Raw genomic sequence first — 27,633 nt, 5'->3', positions numbered from 1 at the left:
TGCGTTATCAAAAAGGAGAACAATTGATATCTTTTCTTCAGCAAGGCTCCATTGATGGGAAACGATATCTATGAAAAAGACAGACGAAACTGAGAGCCTTCTATTCAACGGCCCCTCTCCCCCTTCGGGGGTTGACACGGTAAAGAGGCGTGAGACATTTAGCGGCCACATTCTGCTTCTCCCTTCGGACGAGCTTGACGGTGGTTTTTTCACTTCCAGGCATCTCCACTGCGAGTGTCGGGGCAAATGACGTCGAGCACGCTCACGAGATACAAGGAGGTAAAATCAATGACATGGATTCCAAGCGCCCCCCTTGGAGAATCCCGACTCCCACTTGGAAAAGAAGACCCACGACGGCTTCCGTCCCAAGAAGAAGAAGATTAGAAAGGACAATTGACGATTTCGAACGTCTCAACAAGCCTCGCCAACTCTTGCGATTCGGGAAAAAAAGAGCCCTGGGCCTTCCGTGTGTTTCACTACGCACAGCGCTAGGTCGATACCGGCCCTAAACGCCAGGCTTGTTGTCCATCACCCGTCACTTCACCGCATTGCGGATCCGATTTTAGCCCAGTTCATGATTTGCAATTCGCTTCGACAGAGACGAGCGAGGGCTGTTATTAGTGGCTTTATTTTTTTTTTATTTTTTTTCCGTGGCTGTAGTAGTATTAGTTGCATGTTGCTCCGTTTACGCCGGTTCGGTTCGGTGTAACTAGACGGGGACAGAAATTAGATCAAAAGTTGTCCCCGTCGTTGATCAGTTGCAAGGCGCAGAGTGCCGTCCATGACTCGAACAACTTGGTGCCGTTGCCGTTGCCGCTATCAAAGGGACTTCGGGGAGAGAAGCATCCGGCCGGAGAAAAGGGGGGTGAGATTCAAGTACACGTAGTAACTTGAAGTTAGTACTAAGGTAGCACCCCCAAGGCCGTTGATGTACATGGACATGCTTCGGAGCGAGAAGAAGCGGAAAGCATCTAGTATTAGCCCTTTCTCTTCCCCACAAGATGATCACCAAACCCCCATAAAACAAGGGGAGCTGTCAAAAAAAGCCAACAACGTGCTTCAACGTCTGTCACCGGCCGAGCTTGATTGCACGGCACAAGAGTCTAGACGCTTGACAAAGACGGAGTTGGGAAGCCCGGAGCACCATCTGTACTCAGATGCAACGTCGGAATCTGGAAAGCTTTGCTACTTGCTTGATTCATCGCCGTTCAGTTCTAGTCGATCCGAAAGGTCGCGGCTTGTCCGATATTCTCTCTCCATCTCTCCATCTCTCTGTACTTTAGCGCACAAGGCTGCATGACAATAACAACACAATACAAGTCATCTGCGCAAATCCACTCTGCGGGTCGTGTATGTATGCCCTTGAGCCATACGGGATGGAAGCCATCTGTAAAAGCTGTATGTACAGAGTCTAGCCCTCGCCTGGCAAGTAAAAGAGTAAAAGAGCCGAGTCGAGGGTGTGCGTTGGAGAGGCGACGCGGCAGACCGGGACCTGGGCGTGGGCGCCACGAGCGTCTCGGTGCAAATCACACAATCTCTCGTTTCTCTTCTTTTCCGTTTTATTTTAACCCAAGTCGTTTTCTCCACCACCCTTTCGAGAAGGCTACATGGCCTATCAGCCATGTGATCTGGAGACGCCCGAATGTCGTTCGTCTCGCCAGATCCACACCCAGAAACAAGAAGAGCATCGGCGATTGCCAAAGAAGGGAGGATTCTGTACCACAATGGATGGACGGGTGTGTGTCGCAATTCAACGAGGGAAGGGAAGGGGGGGCTTGCTCCGGACACACAAGCAAGGCCAAGGACAATGTACGAAAATGGAGTATCGGTAGTACGACCCCTGGCCTGGATGATCATGGAAGAAGGAAAAAATAGAACAGAGGGACGACGATATCCGTAGGCGAGCGGAACGTGTCCGTTGGCGGGCTCATGCTCGATCGGTCGACGTACAGATACAGATCCATCCCTCTTCGGCAGGGCCCAGGCAGGGCAGGCATCCGATCCCTTGCGCGAATGAAGCTTGTCGCGGAAGACGAAGAAAAAAACTGGCGCCTTTTCTGCGGGCAAGGGCTCTAGCCTTGCCTTGCCATGCCATCATTTCCATCGTCTAGCCTGAGTCGGGGATAGAATGGCGATTGCTTGGACGAGTACGAGTGCTCTGGATGATCAGCCTTCCGACCCCCCCCCTTGCTGGCGCCCCATTGTGAGATGAGACTTGATCCCCTAACGGGCTTCAAACTAGCCAAGGGAACACAAGTACTCACAGTACGGATCTTCAATACGGCGGACTGTGGCGCTAATCTCGACTCTCGACTCTTTGGGGCGAGCGAGGCGAGGACACCTTGTGCTTGTTCAGATTGGGCTCTTCGCGCCGGCCTCGGGCACAAGACAGCGGCCAGCTAGCAAGCCAGAAGCACAGCGATGGCGCGAACAGTTTGACCGGCTGTGCCTAGTGTGAGATGCTAGCACCAAAGATAATCTCCTAGTCCAGAGCCGTGCCATGGAAGAATGATGCGTGGAAGCCTTTTGGACCTGCTGCGAGCTAGGGCGAACGGGGAGAGGCATCCGGCGGGTTAGTTGGTTTATTTTGGCCTGTATCTGTACGAGTACTCGCACCTAGCCAGGTTTGCTGTGATACTTGTATGCCCAAACACCGTTTGCGGAGTGCCAAGATGATGGCTTGCTGCTGTATTTGCAAAGAAGAGGCACGGGGTGACGCCGTGCTGCGACAACGACTTAGATCAGAAACGCGCAGCATCCACCGGCTCAACCAACACTCTCTTCCTCCGTCTCTCGCTTCCTATGGGAAAAGGGCCCCAAAAGGCAAACTCAAAGGCGGAGTCGGCAGCGCCTGGAGATGCATTTCGGATGGGCAGTGTTGCGCATCGCCAGGCCCGTTCTCGCGACCCGATTCATACGCTTGTATAGCAAATTCCACCAATCCGTCCAAGCAGAAAAGCGAAACAATTCAGCGCCATTTCAGCCTTCCAGAAGCTGATGCTGACGGCTTAGCCCTATTCCACACATTCATGACATGCCGTACCGTCTACCGTACCTGGCCAATTGAACCGCCATCCCATGCAAGCACAAATGGCAGCCGGAGTGAGCCTCGCACTTCGGACGAACTACGGCAGCGTCTCAAATCCCAGAAGCCTCGTGGGCAGATAAACCGACCAAAAGTCCGCGTGGATTTTGCCTTGCCCTTGAAAATCTAATCTCCATGTACACGTACGAGCAGCTCAACCCGGACAAAACACATGGGCTTGTTCTTTGTTCTATTTCCTAGCGCAGTGGGGATGGGAGGCCGGGGAGATGGCGGATTTGCCCATCAGCATTAGCAGCAGTTCGTGACCGGGGGGGAGATGCGGAAACGAACGAAAAGCCTCGCAGGGTTCTGGGCTCGAATTAGCGCCGAGGAGAAAGGGAAAAGAGAAGGGGAAAAAACTTGATGTTTCTTTGCCGTGATTCTCTCAGCTGTGTGGGGGGAACCTGCGTGTCGCTACTTGAGCTCCGTGTTCTTGTTGCTTGCCATGCATGCCCTGCTTGATACGCTCTACTTGTGGGCTTAGCTTGAGAGGGATGGGCTCGCTAGCAAGGTGATTCAAGGGAGTACATACAGCTCACGCAACTACTCGTAAGGATTCATCTGCTGAGCTGAGCTGCGTTGTGCTATAGACACGCCCGTGGGCATCATGGATGGGCAGTCTCGATGCTAGAAGCAGAGCTCTGATCCCTGCTTGCTCGTCTGCTCTCGCAGCTCGAGTCAGATTTTGGCCAATCCCATGCAATTTTCTGGGCAAATTTGCCTGCCAATGTACTCTGGCGTTTCCAGTTTCTGACGGATACCTACTCGAACGTGCTGATACGATATACGTTGCTCTCGGACATCTAATGGAGATGGACCGCGTGTTATTCGGCCTGTTGTAACCAACACGCACAATCATGAGACGATGCGCACCCAATGGGACATTTATTCAGCGCGGTTATCGTCGTGAGACCACTGGCGAGTCCTTTACAGCTTCCTCCATGCGCAGACGCTGTGTGCTGGCGCAGAGTTAGACGCCCGTGGATGGATGGCTTAGCGCTCGTGTTACACACTCTTGAGATGATCCTCCAGATCCAGTTTCAGTTTCACACTCCCCGTTTGCGAGCAGGGCTGTGATCCCTGCGTGGAGGTGTGCGATTCGGCCCCTGTTGGCCGTGTTGGTCGTGCTTCAATGAATCCTTTGCAGGCAGTGAAGCAAGTGAGGTATAGCATCTGGAGAGAGCTGCTCAGCGGAAATGCCCAATACAGCATTTACACCAAGAACCGGGCACAAGTACCGCCACCTGGGGATGGTAGATCCGCAGCTGTTGGGTCAGTCCAATTCGCCTCGCCGTGGTCGAACAAAGTTCACTATCCGATAGGAATTGTACTCCGGAGGAGCATACTCGTACTACGGCAACAGAAGCCGGCTGGCGAATATGCGTGGACAATGCCACATCCGTTATCATGTAACAAGAAACTCTGGCGATCCTGCATCTCTCGCTGAGTGACTCAGTGCTATATTGCCTAGATTGTCGCCAAAGGATCGTCAATGTCTCGATACTGCAGTATCGCCGTCGGGTAATGTAACATTCCGGGGAGATGGCACCGGGAAGACATGCCGATGATTGTTTCTTGAAGCTCGCATGAGATTGTTGTTGATGTGAGGACGCAAACGAAGCATCTACAGCGGCGATTTGATAAGCAGCCCTACGCAGAGATGCACCAGCCACACTTGCGCACCAGCCACGACTTGTCCTCGTCCTGCCTCCGATTCGCTGTGGCGCCACGCAAAAGATGACAGACACCACATGGCGCTCAAGCCGGTCGACGAACAGCGCCGGTTGCGTTTGACGACTTTCAAAGGGCAAATCCCGCGAGTCCGTGCCCGTGCGAGCCGTCCAGTCCAGTCCAGTCCAGAGGCTACTGATGCTGCCGCCTCTCTCCGTCGCCTCTCCCCCCCAATGAGTCGCCTGGCACGTGCCAGCGCCAGCCTTGTCCGAACGGTTCTGCGGCCGCCTCACCAGTTCCCGCTCCCGCAACGCGGCCCGACATGACGCTGCCGATGGTCGCGTTGCTATGGCTGGCCTGCTCGCTGCTGTGGCCGGTCGGCGCCATGCGCTCGGACTATCTGGCCCAGCTGCGGCAGGACACGGTGGACATGTTCTATCACGGGTATAGCAGCTATATGGAGCATGCCTTTCCCGAGGACGAGGTGGGTTATTTGTCATCACATCAGACGTCGTGTAGATAGCAAAAGAGCTGACCAGTATGCTCTCTTTTGTAAATCATCTAGCTGCGTCCAATATCGTGTGCTCCCCTGACGCGAGATCGAGACAATCCCGGGCGAATCAACTTGAACGACGCCCTTGGCAACTACTCCCTGACTCTGATAGACAGCCTCTCCACGCTTGCCATTCTGGCTGGTGGGCCGCAGACGGGCTCATACACTGGACCACAGGCTCTGAGCGATTTTCAAGATGGCGTGGCCGAGTTTGTGCGCCACTACGGAGATGGCAGAGGAGGACCTTCTGGTGCTGGGATACGTGCTAGAGGCTTCGACCTAGACAGCAAAGTCCAGGTGTTCGAGACGGTCATCCGTGGCGTGGGCGGTCTCCTGAGCGCGCACTTGTTTGCCATCGGGGAGCTACCCATTACCGGATACAACCCGAAGCCGGAGGGGATCGCAGGCAATGACCCCCTGGAGCTGCCTCCCATCTCGTGGCCAAATGGATTCAAGTACGACGGCCAGCTGCTAAGACTTGCCCTCGATCTTTCCGAACGACTGCTTCCTGCTTTTTATACCCCAACGGGTATCCCATATCCTCGGGTCAATCTCCGCACCGGCATCCCCTTTTACGTCAACTCTCCTCTCAATCAAAACCTGGCCGAGGCAATGGAGGAGCAAAGCGGCCGTCCAGAGATTACCGAGACCTGTAGTGCTGGCGCTGGGAGCCTGGTTCTTGAGTTTACCGTCTTGAGCAGACTCACGGGGGACCCTCGGTTCGAACAAGCCGCCAAACGAGCCTTCTGGGAAGTGTGGCATCGCAGGAGCGAAATCGGCCTGATCGGTAACGGCATCGACGCCGAACGAGGGCTGTGGATTGGGCCCCATGCAGGTATCGGTGCAGGCATGGACAGTTTCTTTGAATATGCGCTCAAGAGCCACATCCTTCTCTCTGGCCTTGGCATGCCTAATGCTTCCACATCTCGCAGACAGAGTACGACCAGCTGGTTGGATCCAAACTCTCTTCACCCCCCTCTGCCGGCTGAGATGCAGACGTCAGATGCCTTTCTCCAAGCATGGCACCAAGCTCACGCGTCGGTCAAGCGGTACTTGTACACCGACAGGAGCCATTTCCCCTATTATTCAAACAACCATCGTGCCACGGGTCAGCCCTACGCCATGTGGATCGATAGTCTGGGTGCCTTCTATCCGGGGCTTCTGGCTTTGGCGGGCGAGGTTGAGGAAGCTATCGAGGCGAACCTTGTCTACACGGCCCTGTGGACTCGGTATTCCGCATTGCCTGAGCGCTGGTCAGTTCGCGAGGGTAATGTTGAGGCAGGCATCGGTTGGTGGCCTGGAAGACCTGAGTTTATCGAGTCCACGTACCACATTTACCGTGCTACCAGGGATCCTTGGTATCTTCATGTCGGCGAGATGGTCCTCCGCGACATCATGCGCCGCTGCTACGCTGAATGCGGCTGGGCCGGGCTTCAGGATGTTCAGACGGGCGAGAAGCAAGATCGCATGGAGAGCTTCTTTTTGGGAGAAACGGCAAAGTACATGTACCTGCTGTTCGATCCAGATCACCCGCTAAACAACATGGATGCCGCCTATGTCTTTACCACAGAAGGCCATCCGCTTATTATACCAAAAAACAAGCGAGGGAGTCCTATCCGAGAGAATGCTCGTAAATTGAAGAAGAACAAAGATGTCGCAGTCTATACCTATTATGATGAAACATTCACAAACTCTTGCCCTGCGCCAGCAGCGCCTCTGGAGCACCATCTGATGAGTTCAGCCACTGCAGCCAGGCCGGACTTGTTTGCCGTTTCTCGGTTCACAGATTTATATAGGACGCCTAACGTCCATGGCCCTCTGGAGATGGTTGAGATGCGTGACAAGAAGAAGGGACGAGTGGTCGGATACAGGGCCACTTCCAACCACACTATCTTCCCGTGGACTCTTCCGCCGAGCATGTTGCCCGAGAACGGAACATGCGTTGCTCCTCCCGAGCGCATCATATCGCTGATAGAGTTTCCGGCCAATGATCTTACCAGCGGCATAGCTTCGCGGTTCGGCACGCACCTTTCGTGGCAGACGCATTTAGGACCGACGGTCAACATGCTAGAGGGATTGAGACTCCAGCTCGAGCAAGTGTTGGACCAGGCCTCGGGGGATTACAAGTGGAGGATTACGCACATTGGCAATACTCAGCTGGGGCGCTATGAAACCGTCTTCTTTCACGCCGAACACATCAAGCATCTCAAGGACGAGGTGTTCTCCTGCAGGAGAAGGAAAGACGCGGTGGAGATTGAGCTGCTCGTGGACAAGCCAGACATTGGCAACAGCACGCTTGGCTTGTCCGAAGAATTACTCGACGAGGAGATGGATGAAATGATGGACAACGACACGATGAATGCGGAAAATCTGGCCTCGAACTCGTTGTTTCAATCACTACTCCGCGCTGTGTCCTCCGTCTTCGAACCCGTCTACACAGCCATCCCGGCGTCAGACGCCAGCGACGGCACCGCCAAGATATACAGCTACGACGCATACACGTCGACCGGCCCCGGCGCGTTTCCCATGCCGTCCATCCCGGACACCCCCATCGCCGGCAACCCGTTTTACAACGCGAAATACCCGGCCTTCAACTTCCCCTGGTCGACCGTGTATCTCGCGGATCAGGCCTGCGACGGACCCCTCCCTGCCACCGCGCCGCGCGAGCATCAGGTCATCGTCATGCGCCGCGGAGGCTGCTCCTTCAGCCGCAAGCTGGACAACATCCCGAGCTTCTCGCCCCACGAGAAGTCGCTGCAGCTGGTCATCATCCTCGACGAGCCGCCGACGAGCTCGGATGGCGCCGACGAAGACGACGACGACGGCGTGGTCCGCGATAGGGGGGACCTCCCTCGGCCGCTGCTCGATAGGCAGCAGACCACGCCAAAGGGCATGAAGCGCCTACACGGCATTCCCATGGTCCTCATGAGGGCCGACCAGGGCGACTACGAGCGCTTTGGCAGGGCCACGGGGGTAGGCATGAGGAGAAAGTATCGGGTCGAGAGCCAGGGGCTCGTTGTGGAGAATGCCGCCGTCTTGTGAGGCAACATTTTGGCATATACAATACATAACATGCCTATTTACATATATATATAAGAGGAACAGTCACATATGACACGCATATATCAGCATTTTTGCATAGATGGGCATGAGCGTTGCAGAGAATCAACTCGAGGAGGAGGAGGAGTTTGCGGAGTTTGTCATCTGGAAAATGGGGCATCCCTGAATGAATTAGATAGAATATAACGACATGATGAAAAAGCATTTGAACACGTTGACGACGTTGACCATCCCCGAATCTATAGAATGAAATGAAACATCAACGTACTAGCACCGAGCCTCTCCAGGGTGGCATCCACTAGTCAAACATCAACGTGCTGCCACCAGTCAAGAAGCGACACTGATGAATGCAACTACCGATGTCATTATGTGAATCAGCTCGGAGCCATGTGGGAGCACTTTTATACACGTAAAATAAAAAGCAAAGGAGATGAGTTTCATTGCACAAAGTCCCTAGCCGTGATTATTAAATATGCCCACCTTGATCCCAACAATTTTTCCATCCCAACGTCTTTTTTTTCTTCGTCTTCTCCGTAACCCAGCTTTCATCTTCGTCATAGTCGAAGGTTCGATTTCCTTTGTTTCCCCCTCCGTAAAGTCCTTGGCAAGAGCAAGGTGGTCTATGTCATATAAATATATAAAACGTATAAGTAGGAATGAGGACAGAGCACGTCATCCAGTCGCCATTCCCGATGAGAGAAGAAACGCTTTCCATAGTCTATTGGTTTTTTGATTGTAATTTGCGAAAGAAACCCCCATATTGGAAAAAAAAAAGATAAAAAAATGTCAAGGAGATATATATAAGATGATTTTTAGGAAAAAGGTTCAAGGAAAAAATCCAAGCAAACAACTTTTGATGCATATAAAAAGCGTGCCGATAAGGAGGACCACAGGAGTCAATATCACAGTCCCTCCAGCACGAGAAGAATCGTCCGTCTTTGCGCTTCGAGTCGATGTGAAAAAGAAAAAGGGCATCGAGAAGATGGGAATGTTTCGTCCGAGGAGAACGCTTCTGATCGACTAGGGCTAGTGGTGTTAAGAAAATTGCTTTCCAATCATGTCGTCTTATGTGGGATGAATGGCGCCGCTTATGGAGAGAATAGGACATGAGGGCTTTTTCTCGAGAAGGATTTATGGGTTCTCAATGAGGATAGTAGTAGGAGCGCTGAGCTTCTCGCGGCCGTTGAGGCCAGGAATCTCGAGAATGAAAAGGTAACCAATGACCTGACCCTTGAGCTGGTGAACAAGATCCGCCGCCGCTGCCGCCGAGCCACCTGTGTGCGAGTTAGCATCTTGATATCTGCGGGAGATGTGCCGAGGTAGGTAAAGGATTGGCGATGGGCGCACAATGGGTGTCAATGGGTTCAAATCATGGGATGTGGAATCGTGCAATGTGATTGTGGACAGGATCATGGGTGGAATCATGCATCATCAAACTTACCCGTCGCAATGATATCGTCAACAATCAACACCTTCTGTCCCTCCTTGATGGCGTCCTGCTGCATCTGGAACAGGTCCTTGCCGTACTCCTTGACATACTCGGCAGTGACGCAAGGGCCGGGCAGCTTGCCCTGCTTCCTGACAGCGGCAAAGCCAACGCCGAGGCGCAGAGCCAGACCGGGGCCGAAGAGGAAGCCACGGGCGTCGAGGCCGACAATGACATCGGGCTTGCTGTCGCCAAAGGACTGGGAGATTTGCAGCTCGAGGGCGGACAGCAGGGTGGCATGGGCATCCGGGTTGGCGAAGAGGGGCATGATGTCGACGAAGTCAATCCCCGGGATGGGGAAGTCGGGGAACTCGCGCAGCGTCTTGCGCAGGCTTATCTGTGCACCGGCGAGTTGGGCGGCGGCGGAGGAGGCGGCGGAGGGCTGTCGTCCCGAGGCATCTTGGCTTGTGGAGGAGGAGGTGGTGATGTCCTGGGGCTCAGAGGAGGCGGACATGGTGAGGAGAAGAAGAAAAAGAAGAAGAAGAAGAAGAGGGGGGGGGGAAAAGAAAAAGAGAAGAGGAGAAGAGGAGGTGAGAGAGAGTCAGAGGAGGTTAGGCAGACAGGATGCAGACAGCAATAGGAGCAGACTTCTGGGGTGGTGTGAATTTTTTGTTTTGGGGTGGCAGGATAAGCCGAGATAGCACGAAACGGGAATTGATTTTTTTTTTCCTCTTCTTTCTTTTTTTCTTTCGTCTACGGTACGGTACGGTGCTCCGTTATGGCGGGCAGCGCAGAGAACAGCGCGCGCAAAAAGGAGGGGTGGTGTGTACTTGTTTTTTTTTTTTTTTTTGCCCTTCCCTTTCCTTTTTCTGGTGCTTGTGTTCTCTCCTTCCTCCAGCCTTTTTGGTGGGGACAAACAAGTACCGTCCATGCAAAAAAAAGTAATAATACGGAACTTGACAAACAAATTCACAGCTGGCAAGAGCAAATCCCAGCCCAGCCCAAGCGCAAATGGAGGGGGTGAACACAGCACGAAGTACAAGTACAGCACAGCACAGCACAGCAGAGGGGAAGGCACGACACGACACGACACGATACGATACGACAGGTACCTAGGTACGATGGCTACTGCTGCAGCTTGTGTATCAGAAACATCGAGCTACGGCTGCACCTGCTCCGTACCTTGGTCCAGATTACCCCGTCGGTACCTGCTCCATGCAAGCAAAAGCAATTGCCCATCAAGTCTCGGGCCGGTAGCCAAGCGCTGGGACATGCCTGTCGCCTCCGAGGAAATATGGAGTACCGGGTACATGTACTCGTACTTTCGCTCAAAGCTCGGAGGAGCAACGTGGCCGTCACAAGCAAATGGAAATTGCCAAACAAGTTTCGCCCATCCATGCTTAGCAGCTTTTCGGTACGAGTTATGATGCTACTGTGCTAACTGTACCACGACCAGCTAGGTTCTATACAGGTAGAGAGGTAGTACTCGTACACCTCTTTACCTTGGGAATCCAGGTACCGGTTGGGCATGAGACGGTACCTGCTCTCGGCCGCTGCGGTGCGCAAGTACATGCCCAAAGCCGCAGGCTACATGGGTACGAGTACAAGCAAACCAACAGACAACTTCAAGTTCCAACCTTAGGTACCTACTCCGTACTGCCAATGGACCGCCGGGCCGCCGCTCATCAGCGTCCCAACCCAAGTCCCGTCAACTGTCGGTGTGTTTGCTGGGCTTCGTTTCATCTCTCTGGCTGGCTCGCTGCTACTGCTAGCACTGACTGGCTCAGCCGCCCGGATAAAATCACTCAGGTTCCATCTGGTAGCCAAGCATCGGGACTACTGTGCGCACTCCTCCCCAAGCCGGCAAAGGCTGCGTGCCAGGCGCGATAATCATCCTAGCACCTGGTAGCAGTAGCAAGCACTTCCATCGACCTGCTATACCGGGCATTGCCCTGTAGAGTCCTATACGGAGTACGGAGTACCGTCGCGACAGAGAAATGGATGAGGCTGGGCTGGTCACTGCCGAGCCGGGCCGTTTCTTGTCTTGTTGCAGCCCGATATGATGCTGGCGAGGATGAGCATCAATGCCCGGGACCTCCGTAAGATTAAGGTAGGTATGTAATAAGCCGTGTTATGCTAATGCTATGCTATGCCATGCGATGCCATGCTTTGCTTTGCTTTGCTTTGCTTTGCTGTGCTGTGACACTAGAGCAGCAAGTTTCATATCTATGGCTACAGCAGAATTGCTGGATGATGATGGCACTACTGCAATCCCGAGGCACGGAAAAAGCCCAGTCCCATTTGGTCTTTATCTTGCAGTATCTAGGCCTGCCTTACCCATCTACACCTACCAGGTATCTATCTATCTGCCCTACAGCAATGGACCAGACCAGGCCCGTCCAGACACGGCCGCTATTCCGATCCGTCGCCCTTCGCTGGCAAGCAAAGCAGCAAATGGCGGGCCAAGACGCTGCCCAGCCGTGAGATTCATTGGCCGCAGAGGCACCGCGCGAATGATATGCATGTACTCTGTATTACATTACATTACATTACATTACATTACCATTTACACCTTGCCCCGAGACCCATCGGCCGCTGCTTTAACATGCAGCAAAGGCCTATGTGCCTTTTGATCCATGGCTTAGTAGAAAGAGTCTCTGCGTTTACCGTACTGCACCTCGCTTCGCCCCTTGTTCCGCCCTGTTTCGCCCTGTGTCAACTTGGTCTTGTCGCCGTGTCTTATTATAAGTTGATGACTGCTGGAGCAAGTGGGTGTTTGTATCTTGGGTGTTACTGTTTGTGAATGAGTCCGAGCACACAAAGCGACATGTCATGGCGGGTACATGTAGGTACGGTTCGTCATTCATCTCTCATCCATCTCATTGCCGCAGCTTTATTCACCGTCTATCTCGTCTCGTCAGCCGTGTGTCGGTCGGTCTGGAACTGGGCATTGAGCTCTGTGCCGTATTGGCTGCATCATCTCGCAAAACACACACACACCCTCATCCTCGCCGCGTCCAATATCAAGATAAGGCTGGCACATGTTGCGCAAAGCTTACCCACCTCCACAAACGTATCCGTGTCACCATCTTCCCGTCTCCCCGATGTGGCTTGCTCTCACAGGTTCTGGCAACAAAGTTACAGCTTCAAAGGCCCAGCCAGCGTCTCTCCTCGTTTCCCGTCATCCGTTTTCCCACCCCTCCTTTTTGTGGCACGTTCCTGTCGTAACCGTCGTACGCCTATTACACAATCGATGGCGTGAGGACCCCATGCCGTGCCTGTTAGTGCTCCGGCCTTTTTTTTTTTTTTTTTTTTTTTTGGCTCTTGGGGTGCGACCCCACGCCATGCTGGCCTTTTTCTCTCTGAGAAAATGAATTATCATTACAGCACGAATGTATAGCAGGTGCATGTCTCTGGGGAATCAAAATCAAGCCCGAACCTATGAGTCAACGCCCAGCTGCATTTCGAAATGCAACCAGCCACGCCAAGGCCATGCTATTCTCCCTATACCAGCCGCCCATTCGTCCAGCCCCAGCTCCATCCACCCATCCATTCATCCATCCAATTGATACATACTTTGCTGCTTGTGCTTTATACTTGACGAGATTCGTCCAAGTCGGCTCAGAAATCACAGCTTCAGCACAGCCCGATGCATCCCCAGCCCGCATAAGTGGCTTTGTCACAAATACTCATTCGTAGCTGCCTGCTCCCCCAGCATTGTGCAATCATCATCTCTATGCAGCCTAAAAGCAAACCGTCTCATCTCACAAGGCCGTGTTTTTTCTTCCCTTGCTCCATTCTTCCCCAACCCCAACACCCCGCCAGCGTTCTATCAGCGCCACAGCGCATTAGCCTCATCACCTCATTGCTCACTGGTCTGCAAACATTGCGCGAGGCGGTGAATTGTTGAATTGACATTATATAATAGCATGTACTCCGTAAGCCAAGATTCGTACATCCAAGTGCCGAGCAACTTCATTTTCTCCCTCATTCGCCTATGTAGGTTACAATACATTAATCGTAAAGACCAGCTCAGACAGAGAGCTTCATAACAGCAATCAAGATCTCTTATCGATAAGCCATTATGTAATCAATCCTGCCGGGAAGGGAAATTTTGCTCCTCTCCCAAACCTCAAATCGCATCTCCCAAAGCCCTGTGACGACATACAAGCACCGCAACTGCAATACCAAACCACCGTATAACCCACCTCCAAGCACCAAACAACGATCCCTCACCTCGTATTTCACCTCTCCATTTTCAAAAAACAAAACACAAAATAAAAAGCAACCATGTCTTTCCTTGGAATCGGTCGTCCCCAGCCCACCTCGGAGCAAAAGATTGCTGCCGTCGAGGGCGAGATGCGCATGATGGCTGATACCTACAACCGGTAAATTCCCCCTCCACCCGTCTCTCTCTCTTTCTCTCTCTCTCATGCGAATTGGAGAAAGAAAACAATTGCTAAATGTAAACCACAGCCTGCAAAAGACTTGCCAGAAAAAGTGCGTCCCCACCGACTACCGCGAGGGCGAGCTCAACAAGGGCGAGTCCGTCTGCCTCGACCGCTGTACCGCAAAGTTCCTCGACACGTCCATGAAGATTAGCGAAATCATGCAGCAGCAGGGCCAGGCAATGGGCGCCGGACCTCAGGGCGGACTGTTCTAAAAGGATAACCGCCGTGTAAAGCTATAGAATCACTTGAAAAAAGGAAGGAAGGGAAAGGAAAGGAAAGAGGGAGGCAATTGATATCGACATGTCTTCTTCCTGGCCGTGAACATGGACAACGACGTCATGGGACTTTTGTACGATTATATGGGGAGTTAGTTGCCTGCGTTTAAAGGGGGGCTTTGAAGACATGATGGGATCATGGATATATACATGTCATGTCAAGATGTATAAAGCTATCAAAGACTATACTGAGTGCTGTCCAGGGGGCAGCTTCGTCGCCGTGACGAGCCAACAAAACATCTCCTCTGCGAAAATGGTATCTATCCTCTTGCAAGAAAGACAATAAAGCGAAATGAGACATGGAAATGAGTAAAAACGCCAATGTTCCATGTATACCGTGTGAATGTAATGATTTTCCAACTCCAGCCCAACTTTTCAGCAAACGATGATTAAAAATAATTAGAGCCAAAGAGTTCGAGAAAAAAATGAAAGGAAAACAGGAGTGAGAGAACAAAACCTGAACACGATATATATACTTGAATCATGATATGGACCGGGTGATATGGGGTCCGGTCCCCACGCCAGTCAAGGTTCTCACAAACCAATGCAGCCAGCTCTCCGTCTCGAGCTGCCTTCTCAGTTCGTCCGCTCGTCTTTCGACGTCTTCCACCTGTCTCTCAAAGTTTTGGATGCCGTCTTCCACGTCGTTGATTTTCTGCACCAGTGCGTTGATCTCGTAATCGAGGCGTGCCGTAAGAATTTCAATCTCCTTGACGCTCTCCGTCAGGCTTGCACGTTCTTCCGCCAGCATTTCGTCCGAGTTGTACTTTACTCGATGATAGATCTCGCTGAGTTGATGGTGCAGATTCTGTATCTCCGCCTTGTCTCTGCTATATTTGTCGTCAAGTAGTTGGACAAACTTGATCTTGTCGTTGACCCAGGGTTCGATGTTGTATACAATGCTGTCAATGCATTGGGCGAGATGACGAGCATGCACGGCTCGAGCTTCAGCCTCCTCTTCATCATCCGTCTCGTCCATTAAGTCGACGAGTTCATCCCAGGACAAGACGGCCTCTTCGGCGTCGCCAAATGACATGCGACGTGCCCACCTATTCTCATTGAGCACTCTCCTTGAGCATAGTTCTGCCATATCACAACTACGGCGTCTTGATAGTGCCAACTGCCGGAAATCTGATCTTTCCCTAATACCAGGACAGATGACTTCGATATCGCTCTCATCACCGATCGACGGTACGGTCGAGGCCGTCCGGCGGTGCGAGTACTGGTGCATGTCCGGATTGAGGATTTCCAACGACCTATCTGAGTCTCTTGGTTTCCTTTCATACTCGAGCAGTCTCGAAGCCTTCAAGTCCGCTGTTGACGCGGGCGAAGACACCGCCGCACCCAGTCCAGGTAAAGCGTCGGGGTCTCCCCGTTTGATAGCAGAGAGATATTCCTCCGGCTTCGTCTTCCAAGTAAAGGCTCGGCTAACCACAGCGGCAGGGCTCGGCGGGATGCTGAGGTTCTGGTAGTTGGCAGATCCGTTTCCGTTTTCCAAGACATCCTCCTTGGTTGAGATGGACAGCCGCGCTCCGTGGCCTCGTCCCCTGGCACCAACCACGTCTTTGAATCGTCCAAAGCCTGATCGAGCATCGCTCATTTTCCCGGCAACACTCTTGAACACAGTTTTGTGTAGCGCATCTCTTTCTGCTGGGCTATCCATCATGCTCATGGTTGGGCGAAGAACATTCCCCATATCCGGAGAAAGCAGCTCATCTTTCCGCTTCATATCCAAGTCATCCTCCACTGGTAAGGAGTGCGTTCGTTTTCCGGGCTGGCTACTTGCCTCCGTCTTTGGTAGCGGCCGAACTACATCTTGATCTTGATCGTGATGCTCAAGGGGTGTCCGGCGCGGCTTGCCATGCCAAAGCCACTTTGGCCTTTCGCCATATGCCAAGCTGGCAAATTTGTCAATGTCCACGGTTTCAATATCGGCGAGACCACCCTTGTCTTTTCCAGACACCATGTCGATAACAATCTCTCCCCTTTTACCTCCAATTTCTGTAACCGTCGACTTGATGGCCTTTTGCACACCCCAGTCTTCTTTGACCGCCGCTTTCGTGGTTGCCGTGTGCAATTTGAAGAGTGTTTGCTGGTCTAACCGCCGTGTCCTTTCCAGCTTCAGGGCCTTTTGAAAGTAGGAAATGCCCCGCTTGGTGCTCTCGAGATCGAAGACATCCTTTGTCACAGGAGCACCTTGGGAATGCAGCCGGTTCCTCGCACCCAATAGCATCCCCAACAGAGCCGCAACTGTCGATGGCCCCAAAATGCCATCTGTCGGTTCATAGTTGTAGTGCTCGGCCCCAACCTCGGCCCACCAATTGCTAATCGCCTTCTCCGTGACATCGCAAAGCAGGCCGTCAATGTATGCGTGGTCCAACTTGTCGAACATGAACAAGGCAACCTGGCAAAGCTTGATAAGTTCCACCACCGACTGATTGAACGGGATTCGATCACTGGTTCTGTACAGCTGCTGGAATTTGGACTGCGTCGCTTCGGTGGGTTCCGTAAGCGTGAGACCAGATCGCCCTGAACATCCTAGCCGCTTCAAATCTTCATTCACAATAAACAAGTGACGGTACTTCCGAAGATCTCCATCAGGCACTGCGATGACGGTGAGCGATGAGGGGAGACTGCTGAGGTTCGTGATCATGAGCTCTCCTAGCTCGGTATTCTTTGGTCGCGCATGGTTTTGCTCCGTCTTTTTCAGGTATAAGCGGACTTCCTCGGACAATAGGCTTTCATCTGCTGGCACCGCCAGCACCCCAACCACGATGGAATCCTTGTCGTTGCCGGTGTAGGTCGCTATAACCAGAGTCGGCGGTCTCCTGGAGCAGGCCCACTGCTCGACAAGATATAGATCGTAGCCGCAGAGGACGCTTCGTCGCTGGACCACTTGCACGCACGGGTCGTTTTCGAGATACCTGGGGGGTCAAGACAGTCAGCGGCGCTGCAACCTGCAAGCAGCAATCCTGGACCCTCGTCAAAACTTACTTGAAAGCGATGGGATCCGGGAAAACCAGGTGTCGCTGCGGCACTGCGGAGCTGGACGCCGCGGGCCTCGAGTCTACCAGCTGCATTTCGGGCAGAGTCGAGATGCCCTCTGGCGGAAGAGGTCGAGAGATTCGGCGGTCCAGCTTGGACGTCCCGGAGGAGTCTTCGTCTCGGTAGACCCTCCCGTCCTGGGAGAAGGACGGCATGAAGGACATTGTGGAGTTGGCCAGCCCCTGGAGGCGAACTAATCAAGGAGCATCTTTGAAGGCAGCAAGAGCCAGAGCCAGAACCAGGATCTTGGGCTGGCGATGCTGGGACTGGGATCGCGATGATGGCGCCTGCACGTTCGCTGTGGCTTAGTGCGTGTATTCCAGCTGGAAGCGGCATGTGATGCAAGGTGGCAGCGCACTATCAACCACTACTCCAGACTCGAGGCCTTGGTGCCTTGATTGATGCTCTTGAAGCTGCAGCTAAAGAGCAGCGGCCTGCTTCCGGCTGCAGAGCGGGGCACGCCTGCTCCTTAACGGGGTTCACCGCTGATCCGAGGCTGCTAGTGAGGCCTCTGAAATCATGCTCGTCATTTCGGTTTGTCTGCTCTCCGTACGAAGTACCTGCTGGGTAATTAGGTAGTAATATACATGAGATGAGGTGGTGACGGTAACATGACCATGCCAAACTTCATTTTGTATGACCAACCGGTTGAATCATTACTGTACAGTTATTACTGTCATAATCTACCTGTGCAGGTATGTAAAACCTGACACAATGAATGAATCACCACAAGATGCCAAGGTAGTTTAGTTTCCAGTACCTGCAGTGGACTAATGGAGCACCAACCTGCATAAGGCAGTTATGCTTATTTGCATAACTCGACAAGGGCATTCCTCCGCCATCCCGATCCTCTGCTGGCGTGGTACTCAGCTATCGATAAGCTTCCGGCGGTACTTAGATGACAACCTCCAACCGACCGCTGTCGGTCAACTTGACACTTGAACCTAACAAAAGACTTCTTGGAGATCCCGTTTTCAGGGCAAACTTTCACTCGTTCGCATCCTGATGACTTAGTTTACACGCTTAACGAACGACTCCATCTAGTAGAATTCTACATTGCTTCACAATCAGGACAACCTGCGAGTGACCATGGCTGCGTTGGGCGGCGACATTGCCTCGCCGTTTGGCCCGCTGCAGGCCGAGCTGGCTCGTATGAGAAGGTCGAATCTTACAGCCGCCATCCAAGATGTCGACAAGATTATCGATTACCTCGTGGCGGCCAGAGAGCAGGTTGCTGCTGGTATGTGATCCTCTCACCTCACTACAGTGACTTTGGACTGTAGCTCACATGTCTTATCTCGCAAGCGGACGCCGATTCCCATCGAATTAGCATGGCAATGACAACACTTCAAAACCCCGTCAAGGATCGCCTCGATGCCATCACCAATGATCTCAAAGATGTCACAAAAGCACAGCGGAGCTTCGGAAAGGCCCTAGACAAGGTACGCCTCGAAATCCGTTAACCTTCTGCTCAAGTTGCATATCAAACGCTGACTGGTATCGTTTCCCCAAGGCCTTGCCGCATAGAGAATTGCCGATGGAAACAGACGCCATGGCCGACCATGCCGGTCTCATAAATCGCGCTATCGCGATGCATCTCGTCCGGGAGGGCCAGTTTTCCGTTGCATCGACCTTTGTCCGCGAGTCACGAGACCAACCCCTCCATTCTTTAGACGCCGCCTGGTCTCCTCGGACGGCACGGACGGACGAAGATGGAGATGATAATATGATACAAGAAGACGGAGTGGGAGAAGAGAGCGGCGGGCACGGAGCCAACGATTATCCCGAAGATTTACAGGGACAGTTTGCGGAAATGTACAGCCTCCTTTCGGAACTGAGAAACAGGAATTTGGGTCCGGCGATCAAGTGGGCGCGCCAAAACAACAGCAGATTGGAGGCGACAGGCAGCAACCTGGAGTTTGAACTCTGCAAGCTTCAATTCGTCTGGCTGTTTAAGGGCCCAGAAGTGAATGGTCTTCCTGACGATGAGAATAATGGGCAAATGGGCGCGCTGAGATATGCAAGAGAGAATTTTTCTCGATTCCAGACGAGACATCTGAAGGATATTCAGCAGTTGTGCGGAGCGATGGTCTTTGCGCCCAACATCGAAACATCCCCCTACCGGCACATCTTTCAGATCAACTCGGCATTCGAAGACGTCTCCGCCTCCTTCACCAGGGAATTCTGCTCTCTATTGGGCTTGTCGGCAGAATCGCCGCTATACGTCGCCGTCACTGCTGGATCCATCGCTCTCCCGCGGCTCATCAAGTACACAACCTACATGAAGGAAAAGAAGACGGAATGGACGACGGAGAACGAGCTAGCTTTTGAAACTCCACTCCCGCCATCTATGATCTACCACTCCATCTTCGTGTGTCCCGTCAGCAAGGAACAGACAACAGAGCAGAACCCCGCAATGATGATTCCGTGTGGACATGTCATTTGCAGAGAGAGTTTACACAACATGGCCAAGGGCTCGAGGTACAAGTGCCCCTACTGCCCAACGGAAGGCCATTTGAAGGATGCCATCAAAATCACCCTTTGAATTTTCCATCATTCTCTTCTCTCTTCTTTCCCAATGATGAAATGAGAAAGATCTGGCGTCTTCTCTCTCTCTCTCTCTCTCTCTCTCTCTAGCAGGGGCTTTCACGGTGACCATCTTATATAATGACCTCCATCCCCGCTTTCCCGTTTTCACATCACCACTTTCGTCATATTGTTATTTTGGCTTACCAAAGCGAGGATTTTACATTCTTTGGGAGTAATTGGGCTTTTTACGATAACTTAGGTATCGCTCATCTTCTTTTTTTCTTCTCTTTTTCTTACTGGGTGGGAGCAAGTCAACAAGGTTGGATTGGTAATACTCTTTCATGTTCTTTTCCGTTTTAGCTCCGTTTCAGATGAGAAACAAACAAAATCTCGAATAAACAACGTAGCATCACAAATAAGCCTCTCTCATCTCGTAACCATTTCAGTCACATGGATTTTTGTTTTTTTTTATTGGAGGCATAACTCAGTTTAATTCACACAAATGAAAAAAAATAAAAGAAGGTAGAGAAAGTATCAACGACAAAGGTTCATCACATTAAAGGAAACAATAGATAAAAAGTTTTCTCGTTTTTTTTTTTTTAGAAAAAAAGAAGAAAACCAAAAAAGTAGCCGAGGAGTGACACGGGTCATCTATAAGTCACCCTTTATAATATCCTTCGATATGATGATCACGGGTATCCAAACAAAACTCCCCGCTGTCTTCGGTGGTATGCGAAGTACAGATCCAACGCCCTTCGTTGCTGAGCCTACTTGACGAAGCAAACAAACAGAAAGAAAAAAAGAAAGAAAAAAAGCAAGAAACTGACAAAGCAAAAAATTGGTATCCATTTAATTTACGGGATGTTATCAAAATATCCCCATCCAGCATAGCCTTTCAGAGTTAGCCTTTGATATGAGCCTACATGAGGCGGCTCAATTGAGAAAAAAGGGGGCCATCCCGTTCCCTTTCGTAAATTCGTTTCTTTGTACATTCCCATCTCCGCAAAGCGCTTATTATTTTTTCCCCTCTCCAATATGTGCAAATGACTCCCTTAGTCGATGGTCATGCGGTTTGCCATGGGAGTCTTGACATCGTTCATGCCAAATGAGTTGATGTCGGTCTTCTCGTCAACTCTACGTGGGGCCATCAGGTGGGCCTTGAGGCCGGAGCCGAAGTTGTGCATGCAGATGATGGCGTTGATGATGGTCATGATGATGAGCAGAATGGTGATGACGGCGAACGCTGTGAGGGACTTTCGAACGGCCATGTAGGACTGAGCGCGGCTGGGTTCGTAGATACGGAAAAGCTTGAAGATGAAGTATGAAAGGCCGCCAAAGTAAAGGATGATGACGACGATCATGCCGGGCTTGTTCTCGCGCTGGGTGAAGAATGCGGCAGCAATCAGAATGGCAATCGTGACGGGGATGGTTGCAATCGTGAGAGCGAATTCGGGATCCGTCTTTTGAGCGACGACGACGACAAACTGAATGATGAAACCCAGGAAGAAGAAGAAATCGAACTTGAGCAGGGCGATGTAAATCTGGCAATCATGTTAGTCTAGAGCTCCGACTGGTACAACTCATCGCTGGGGCATTCATACCTGGTAGTGAAGGAATCGCTTCTTCATGCGATAATCAGCACCGATGTTCTTGAGAATGTCCCAGGCAAATTGCTGGTAGAGCTTCCAGGCAACATAGACCATGCCAATGGTGGCAACGGCAATGATGACGGGGGAGGCAATGAGGTAAGCCTTGATATCGTCCCAGAGCATAGCAGAGGTGATGCCCTGTTCCAATGAACCGTGGTCTTCCAGAATTCCGAGGGCGACCTGAATCTGCTCAATCTGGAGGGCCGCATAAACCAAAAGAGCCAGGTTGGCGATACAGACACCGATGATCTGAATGGTGTTCTTCAGACGTAGCGCATCCAGGACGATGATCAACTCGTAAAGGAAACCGAAGATGAATAGAGTAAGAAAGGTAGGGATTGTCTTGTATTGAGATTGAACCTGGGGATCGGTGATGTAGTCACCCAAGCTCAGCTGAAATTTGCCGAAAACATAGCTGTGAGAGTCTTAGTATCTGGCGCATTGCTGTGACATGAATTGAAAAGAAAAGGGAAAAGGGGGAGTATATTGGTCGACATACGCTTCAAATGCCAGGTTGATGAGAGCCTGGATACCGGTGATGGCAAGAAAGGTTGTGGGCCATCTGCCCTTTAGGAAAGTAAACTTTTTACCAGTGCCGCCTGCAGCACCGGTTGTGTCTGGGTCTTGATGAAGGCTCGCGTTTTCGGCATATGTAGGCTGGGCATAGGGCGCCTGTGTTAATGATGCCTGGGGATAGGCCTGTCCGTATTCAGCGCCGTAGTCGCCGCTCTGGCTGACGGAGCGGTGGTGATACTGGGCGCCATTCTGGTCGAAAGCCGGGTCGCCTCGGAGCAGGAAGTTCTGAGCTTCTTGTGTGGCCGCCACGATGGGCAACTGGTTGACTCCTACCGGGAGTCTGCGGGAAGCGATGAATGGACAACGAAAGTGCTGCTGATGCCCCAAAGAACCGGAGCCGACTAATTCATTCCCAGGCTCAAAATACGCTGGGGAAGGCCGTCTCGATAGGTGCCGATGATGGATGAAGCGTCGTCGATCGAAGGATGGTTGGTGGAAAGGAAAAGTCGAGTCGAGTAGGGAGGGAGAGTGTTGAAGAGCTGATAAGAAAAAAAAAAGAATAAACAAAGCGGCACCGAGTAAGATGCGGGAAGAAGAAGAAAGAAATCTATCGGGCTGATAGAAATCACTTAATCGGTCGAAAACATGGAACAAACGAGAGACTGGAACAAAGATAGCAGGCGGTTTGAGGAGAGAAAGGGAAAAAACGCGGAAAGCGGAGGCGGCGAGAAAGGCTTCGCTGGACTAAAAGTCGAGATTCTGTCTGGGTAGGAGCGCCAGGGGGCAACTTCTGGTCGGGACGAGGGTTAGATGGGTCAAGGTGAAACGCACTTTCGCGAGGCAGGGGAGACCATGGCTCTTTGAGCTTGGCCGTCTGGGCAGCTACCCGTACTTATGTGCACTTGCCTTGGCCGCGGGTGTGTACCAGGCGGTACATTGAGTACTGCCGCTTTGAGCAGCCTAAGGATTAGCCTCGTCGCATCGACTGCATCTGTCTGTTACCTCTATAGTACCTGTACTCGTACATACAATCTGTTGGCCTACACTACGACCTGGGGAGTAGCTTTTGCCGTGCGGTTATTCTCGTTGACGGCGCAAATGCAGGCCGGTACTGTGCTGTACTGTACTGTACAGCCAACTTAAGTTACGAGGCGACACCACAGTGCAGCATCATGTACCTCCTCCATGCTAACCTGTCGCGCTTGTATGTACCTCGCCGGGATCAAAATGGGACGGGCATGGGTGGAAAGCAGCAAAAGCAAAGCACAGCACAGCACAGCGGCAAGGGGGTCCCTCTCCCGGGAGCCATGCATGCCTAGGCTGGGCTGACTGGGCGGAGCCTTGGAGCGACGTTAGCAGCTGTTGGCGTGCGATCAGCGCTGGAGCCCGGTGATTTGAATGGTGAGACATGTGTTTAATACGGGAGTACGAAGTACATACTTGTACTAACATCAATACCTCATAGGTACGAGTGCCCCCCGAGGACACACTCGGCCATGTGCCCTGTGAGCAGTCCAATGTTGATGTTAATTGCTTGGTGCTTTCGAATGGATCAATGTGAATTGGGCAATGTTAGTGTACCAGTACGGCACACGCGTAGCACCAGCATTTGGTTCAGGGTTGAAAAGTCGTATTGGCCAACGATGACGGCGATGACGGCAAACTGCAGCGATCCATCCATCCATACGAGGCACTCGCTCCCCTAGATCAGCGAAGCGGGCCAGTGAGCACGATGCATCTTTGTCTGCATCGCATGCATCCATGGCCTAGAGCCGGACGGGAGCGCAGAGTGCCGTTCTTTGAACGTGGAGGCTGTGCCGACGCCTCGTCGCCATCCATTCGATCCCCCCTTACCGAGGACATGATTTTAAAGTGACGATGATCGCTTCTAAAAAAGCACCGAGACAAAAGAAATTTAAATCGTTGCGCACCAACACGCACCAAACTGGTTTTCCTATCGCACTCCGTAGTCTCATCTCATCTCCACGGCAAGACAAATCGTGGCGTCAGCCGACCGCACCTCGGTAGGTATTTTTGGAATCCTGCAGTCAGCTAAGGTATCGAGCACCACTGCGTGCTATTTTAATCCAGTCGCAAGAGGCTTTTGCTGGCTTGAGGCTCTTCAGGTACCCTCCCGACCGCCACAACCCTCAATGGCGTGAGGACAATCTCCCTACCAAGTGTGCTTTGTCATTTGCAAGCCAAACGGATCAAGAAGCCGTGCCGGTGTTTCCTCGCACTGCCCGACCTGTGCGACAATTAAAATTGATGCCGTTGACCCTTTTGAACTGAGTCGATTAACGTCAATGTTAGTGGGTGCGTACCTCCGAGTACAGTATACCGCTCGTTATCGCACTTGCGGACGCGGTACGGTGGAGCACCAACGGCAGCAAACGGGGTCCAAAGAGTGCCAAGTTACGGCAATCCGTATTCTTTCTTTTGAAGGGACCCTTTGGGGGGACCCTGCCGAGGCGATGAGGTTTCTGGCGACTTGCCGGTTCGGGACATATCTTGCAAGCCTACGAGTGCTCGTACCTTGATATTTATGTAGGTACCTAGGCAGTGCTCGTATGCGTCGAGAATAGGATGATCCATTCGAGTATAAAACATTTGCTGCAAAGCAACCACAACAAACGGGCCTGTACATTTCAGGAGGATCTCAAGGGACACAAAAACCGGCCAACATGTTCCTGGCAAAGCAGTGGCCGCGCTTGGGAAGGGGAGGGGAGAGAGGTTGGCTGACACCAGTTCGTCTCAGCGCCACCCCGAAACACGCCGCAAACCCCGTATTGCATGTGCGTTCCCCCAAGAGGATGCAAGGTGCGTCTTGCAACTGCGAATGCGGTTTGGCGGTACTGCGGTGCTGCTGTTGGGCTGCCCTCGGGTCTCAGACGCGGACGGCAGACGCAGACGCAGACGAGACGCATACCGAGCGCCCAATGGCATCGCTACATGTCAATCTAAGGGGGTTGCTCTCGGGCGGATCGAGGGGCTGGGTATGCCCGTGCACAACGGACAACCCGCACTGATGCTAACAGTGACATTGACCTTTGTTTCTTGGACCAAACAAACAGAGGCGCAAATACAACAGAACTGGCCGCTGGTAGGTAGCACGTTGAAGCACGTTGTAGGCAACAACCTACCATTTTGTATGCCAAGGAGGCACTCCCGGAGACGCTGCAGCCGGACAGCCATCACGTTTGGTACGTGTCACAGAACTGAGACTCTGGACTTGTGCCTCGAGGGGGGCAGGGCTGGGCTGGGCAGATTTCCGCTTGTCTTGCAGATGGACCAGAACAGAAAAGGAAGATATCAACAGGGTGCTGTCATGTGCAAAGCGCACAAACATGGACGTGTTTACGGTATACAGGCAGCATGGGGGGGGGGCAGGCTCTGATCATCTCGCTCGCAGCCGAATTGCATGTATGCAATAATCAAAGTTTGATAGAACAGCCTCCACTGAAAACGTGGCTGTACAGGGCTAGAAGCGCATGCGCCGCATTGACAGAGGCCGCCAAGCTTTAGCTTGTTCTCACCTCCCCCCAGCTTGCCCGGCACATTGCGATCTTAGTTAGCAGCAGCCTGTCCTGTAGTGGCCTGGTTAGCTGCAATGGGGGTCCTCCCCCCCGATATCCGGCGAAATGGCCATCGCATGAATGTGCGTTTAATGAAATGACGTTTTGTATGGAGATTAAGATCTTGGTCTTTTTGTTCTTTGCATGGCCTGCACGGAGTAAGTATGTACACGTACTTGGTAAGGAGTCGGTGATTGGACGCATTGTTTACGCGTCATCTTCGGCGGGCCGCGCGTGGGTAAAGCCCGGGAGAGACGTGCCGGTGCTACCCACGAAATGACCGTTGCTCGTCTTCAATGCTAATGCAAATGGATCGATCAGCCAAGGCTACAGTAGATATTTTGTGCAGTTGATCCCTTCTTCAATTCGGGGGTCCAGCCAGCTGAAGAACCGCTACAGCTCAACCTCAGCTACTGTACATCGGACATCTACTACAATATACGCTTAAACAACTCATCGTCAACACTGCTGGAATGGATGCTTTTTTGAAGTATTTGGTTTTACCCCTAAAGACCAACGAGTGACCACCCCGCAATGGAAATGGCCATAGTCTGTAATAGCTCGGCCTTTTCAGCTGGGCCAGGTTCATCTTCTGTTGCAGCTCGCACGGCGGGGTAGCTTCGTGGTGCATGCAGAGGCCTTACGTAGCGCCGTATATATTCCATTGGTCCCAATACTCTATATTTTAATATTCGGCCATCTCTGCCATTGAATAGCGCATTCAAACTCTTTGCAACGTCTTTGACTATTCTAGACCGATAACATATCAAAATGGACTCCTTCGTAAACGCCGGCAAGGAATACCTGGAGCAGCAGCTCAAGGAACAGTTCTCTGGCTCTGGCTCTGGCAACCAAGGTATGTGCCGCATTGCATTCGTCTCGCCATCACCATTTACCTTCATCAGACACGAATCCCTTTCTCAAACAGCCATCACTCTACTCTGCAATGGTGACTTGGAGCTGACAAACTCTTTCGCTCTACAGGAAGTCATCTCCCTCCCGGAAACAGTCAGTTCCCTCCCCCGCCCCTGGTAACGCAGCTACTCCGAAGCTTGTCACCCCTAACTCGATACGATGTCGCGATTCTATAGATGCATACGGAGGCAACTATCCCGCTGGCGGTGATTTCCACCACGAGGACGAAGACCTGCGCACTGCGCACCAGCACGCCTCCGAATACGCCGGCTCATCTGGCAACAACGCCATCTTTTCCAACGTCATCAGCAGCCTCGGCCAGCAGAAGAGCCACTTGGCCAACAGCGACCTCGATGAGCAAGGTTAGTCGATATGTTGCAACGAGCTGCCTATCTGGTGTAACGGGTAGACTTTCGGCGTACATATAAAGAGCTCTATGCTAACCATTGAATTCCCCGCCTCGAATATAGACGCCATCCGCAAGCACCAAGAGACCTACGAGCAGGGCGCCGACAACCTAAGTTCCGGCAGCCTCGGCTCCGCCGCCGCCTTACAAGCTCTCAAGAAGTTCACGCAGGGCGAGACCGGCGGCAACCAGAGCCAGGGCGCGTTCCTGGGCTTGGCCTTGTCCGAGGCCAGCAAGGTGAGATACCACAGGAGGAAATATCGCGTTCTGATTTCTTCTCTTGCTGACGTGTAATCAGCTCTTCGATAACAAGGCCGCTGATGGAAAGGTGGCACCCGATGCGAACAAGGAGTCCGCGATCCAGCAGGCTGGTGAGATGGCCTTGAAGATGTACCTCAAGAGCCAGGGAGGTGGTCAGCAAGGACCCTCTGGGCTTTTAGGCATTGCTTCCAAGTTTTTTTAAGCTTTGACGGCTCT

At 52.3% G+C, this 27,633-nt stretch overlaps 7 protein-coding genes across 7 annotated transcripts; 4 read left to right on the top strand and 3 right to left on the bottom strand.

Moving 5' to 3' along the window:
* Positions 1-5,078: 5,078 nt before the first annotated feature.
* Positions 5,079-8,351, top strand: Triagg1_902 (CAZyme family GH47; the record flags this gene model as incomplete). Its single annotated transcript, XM_062902517.1, has 2 exons — positions 5,079-5,240; positions 5,322-8,351. The coding sequence occupies 2 exons, from the start codon at positions 5,079-5,081 to the stop codon at positions 8,349-8,351; spliced, it is 3,192 nt and encodes a 1,063-aa protein (XP_062760126.1).
* A 1,149-nt stretch (positions 8,352-9,500) lies between these two features.
* Triagg1_901 (uncharacterized protein) lies at positions 9,501-10,309 on the bottom strand (the record flags this gene model as incomplete). Its single annotated transcript, XM_062902506.1, has 2 exons — positions 9,501-9,643; positions 9,811-10,309. 2 exons carry the CDS (start codon positions 10,307-10,309, stop codon positions 9,501-9,503), a joined length of 642 nt encoding a protein of 213 aa, XP_062760125.1.
* A 3,776-nt stretch (positions 10,310-14,085) lies between these two features.
* Positions 14,086-14,458, top strand: Triagg1_900 (uncharacterized protein; the record flags this gene model as incomplete). The annotated part of the gene is made up of 2 exons (XM_062902495.1): positions 14,086-14,183; positions 14,272-14,458. 2 exons carry the CDS (start codon positions 14,086-14,088, stop codon positions 14,456-14,458), a joined length of 285 nt encoding a protein of 94 aa, XP_062760124.1.
* A 544-nt stretch (positions 14,459-15,002) lies between these two features.
* Positions 15,003-17,730, bottom strand: Triagg1_899 (uncharacterized protein; the record flags this gene model as incomplete). Its single annotated transcript, XM_062902484.1, has 2 exons — positions 15,003-17,445; positions 17,516-17,730. The coding sequence occupies 2 exons, from the start codon at positions 17,728-17,730 to the stop codon at positions 15,003-15,005; spliced, it is 2,658 nt and encodes an 885-aa protein (XP_062760123.1).
* Positions 17,731-18,655: 925 nt separating this feature from the next.
* On the top strand, positions 18,656-20,111 carry Triagg1_898 (uncharacterized protein; the record flags this gene model as incomplete). Its single annotated transcript, XM_062902473.1, has 3 exons — positions 18,656-18,806; positions 18,872-19,008; positions 19,080-20,111. The coding sequence occupies 3 exons, from the start codon at positions 18,656-18,658 to the stop codon at positions 20,109-20,111; spliced, it is 1,320 nt and encodes a 439-aa protein (XP_062760122.1).
* A 1,036-nt stretch (positions 20,112-21,147) lies between these two features.
* Triagg1_897 (uncharacterized protein) lies at positions 21,148-23,114 on the bottom strand (the record flags this gene model as incomplete). The annotated part of the gene is made up of 4 exons (XM_062902462.1): positions 21,148-21,636; positions 21,697-22,159; positions 22,244-22,600; positions 23,092-23,114. 4 exons carry the CDS (start codon positions 23,112-23,114, stop codon positions 21,148-21,150), a joined length of 1,332 nt encoding a protein of 443 aa, XP_062760121.1.
* A 3,492-nt stretch (positions 23,115-26,606) lies between these two features.
* Triagg1_896 (uncharacterized protein) lies at positions 26,607-27,619 on the top strand (the record flags this gene model as incomplete). The annotated part of the gene is made up of 4 exons (XM_062902450.1): positions 26,607-26,691; positions 26,927-27,112; positions 27,221-27,393; positions 27,455-27,619. 4 exons carry the CDS (start codon positions 26,607-26,609, stop codon positions 27,617-27,619), a joined length of 609 nt encoding a protein of 202 aa, XP_062760120.1.
* Between the last annotated feature and the right edge of the window lie 14 nt (positions 27,620-27,633).

The sequence above is a fragment of the Trichoderma aggressivum genome, assembly GCF_033847375.1.
Source record: "Trichoderma aggressivum f. europaeum strain CBS 100526 chromosome Unknown scaffold_002, whole genome shotgun sequence".
Lineage (NCBI taxonomy): Eukaryota > Fungi > Ascomycota > Sordariomycetes > Hypocreales > Hypocreaceae > Trichoderma > Trichoderma aggressivum.
Note: the sequence above shows the minus strand (reverse complement) of the source record. Positions and strands in the feature narration are given on the sequence as shown.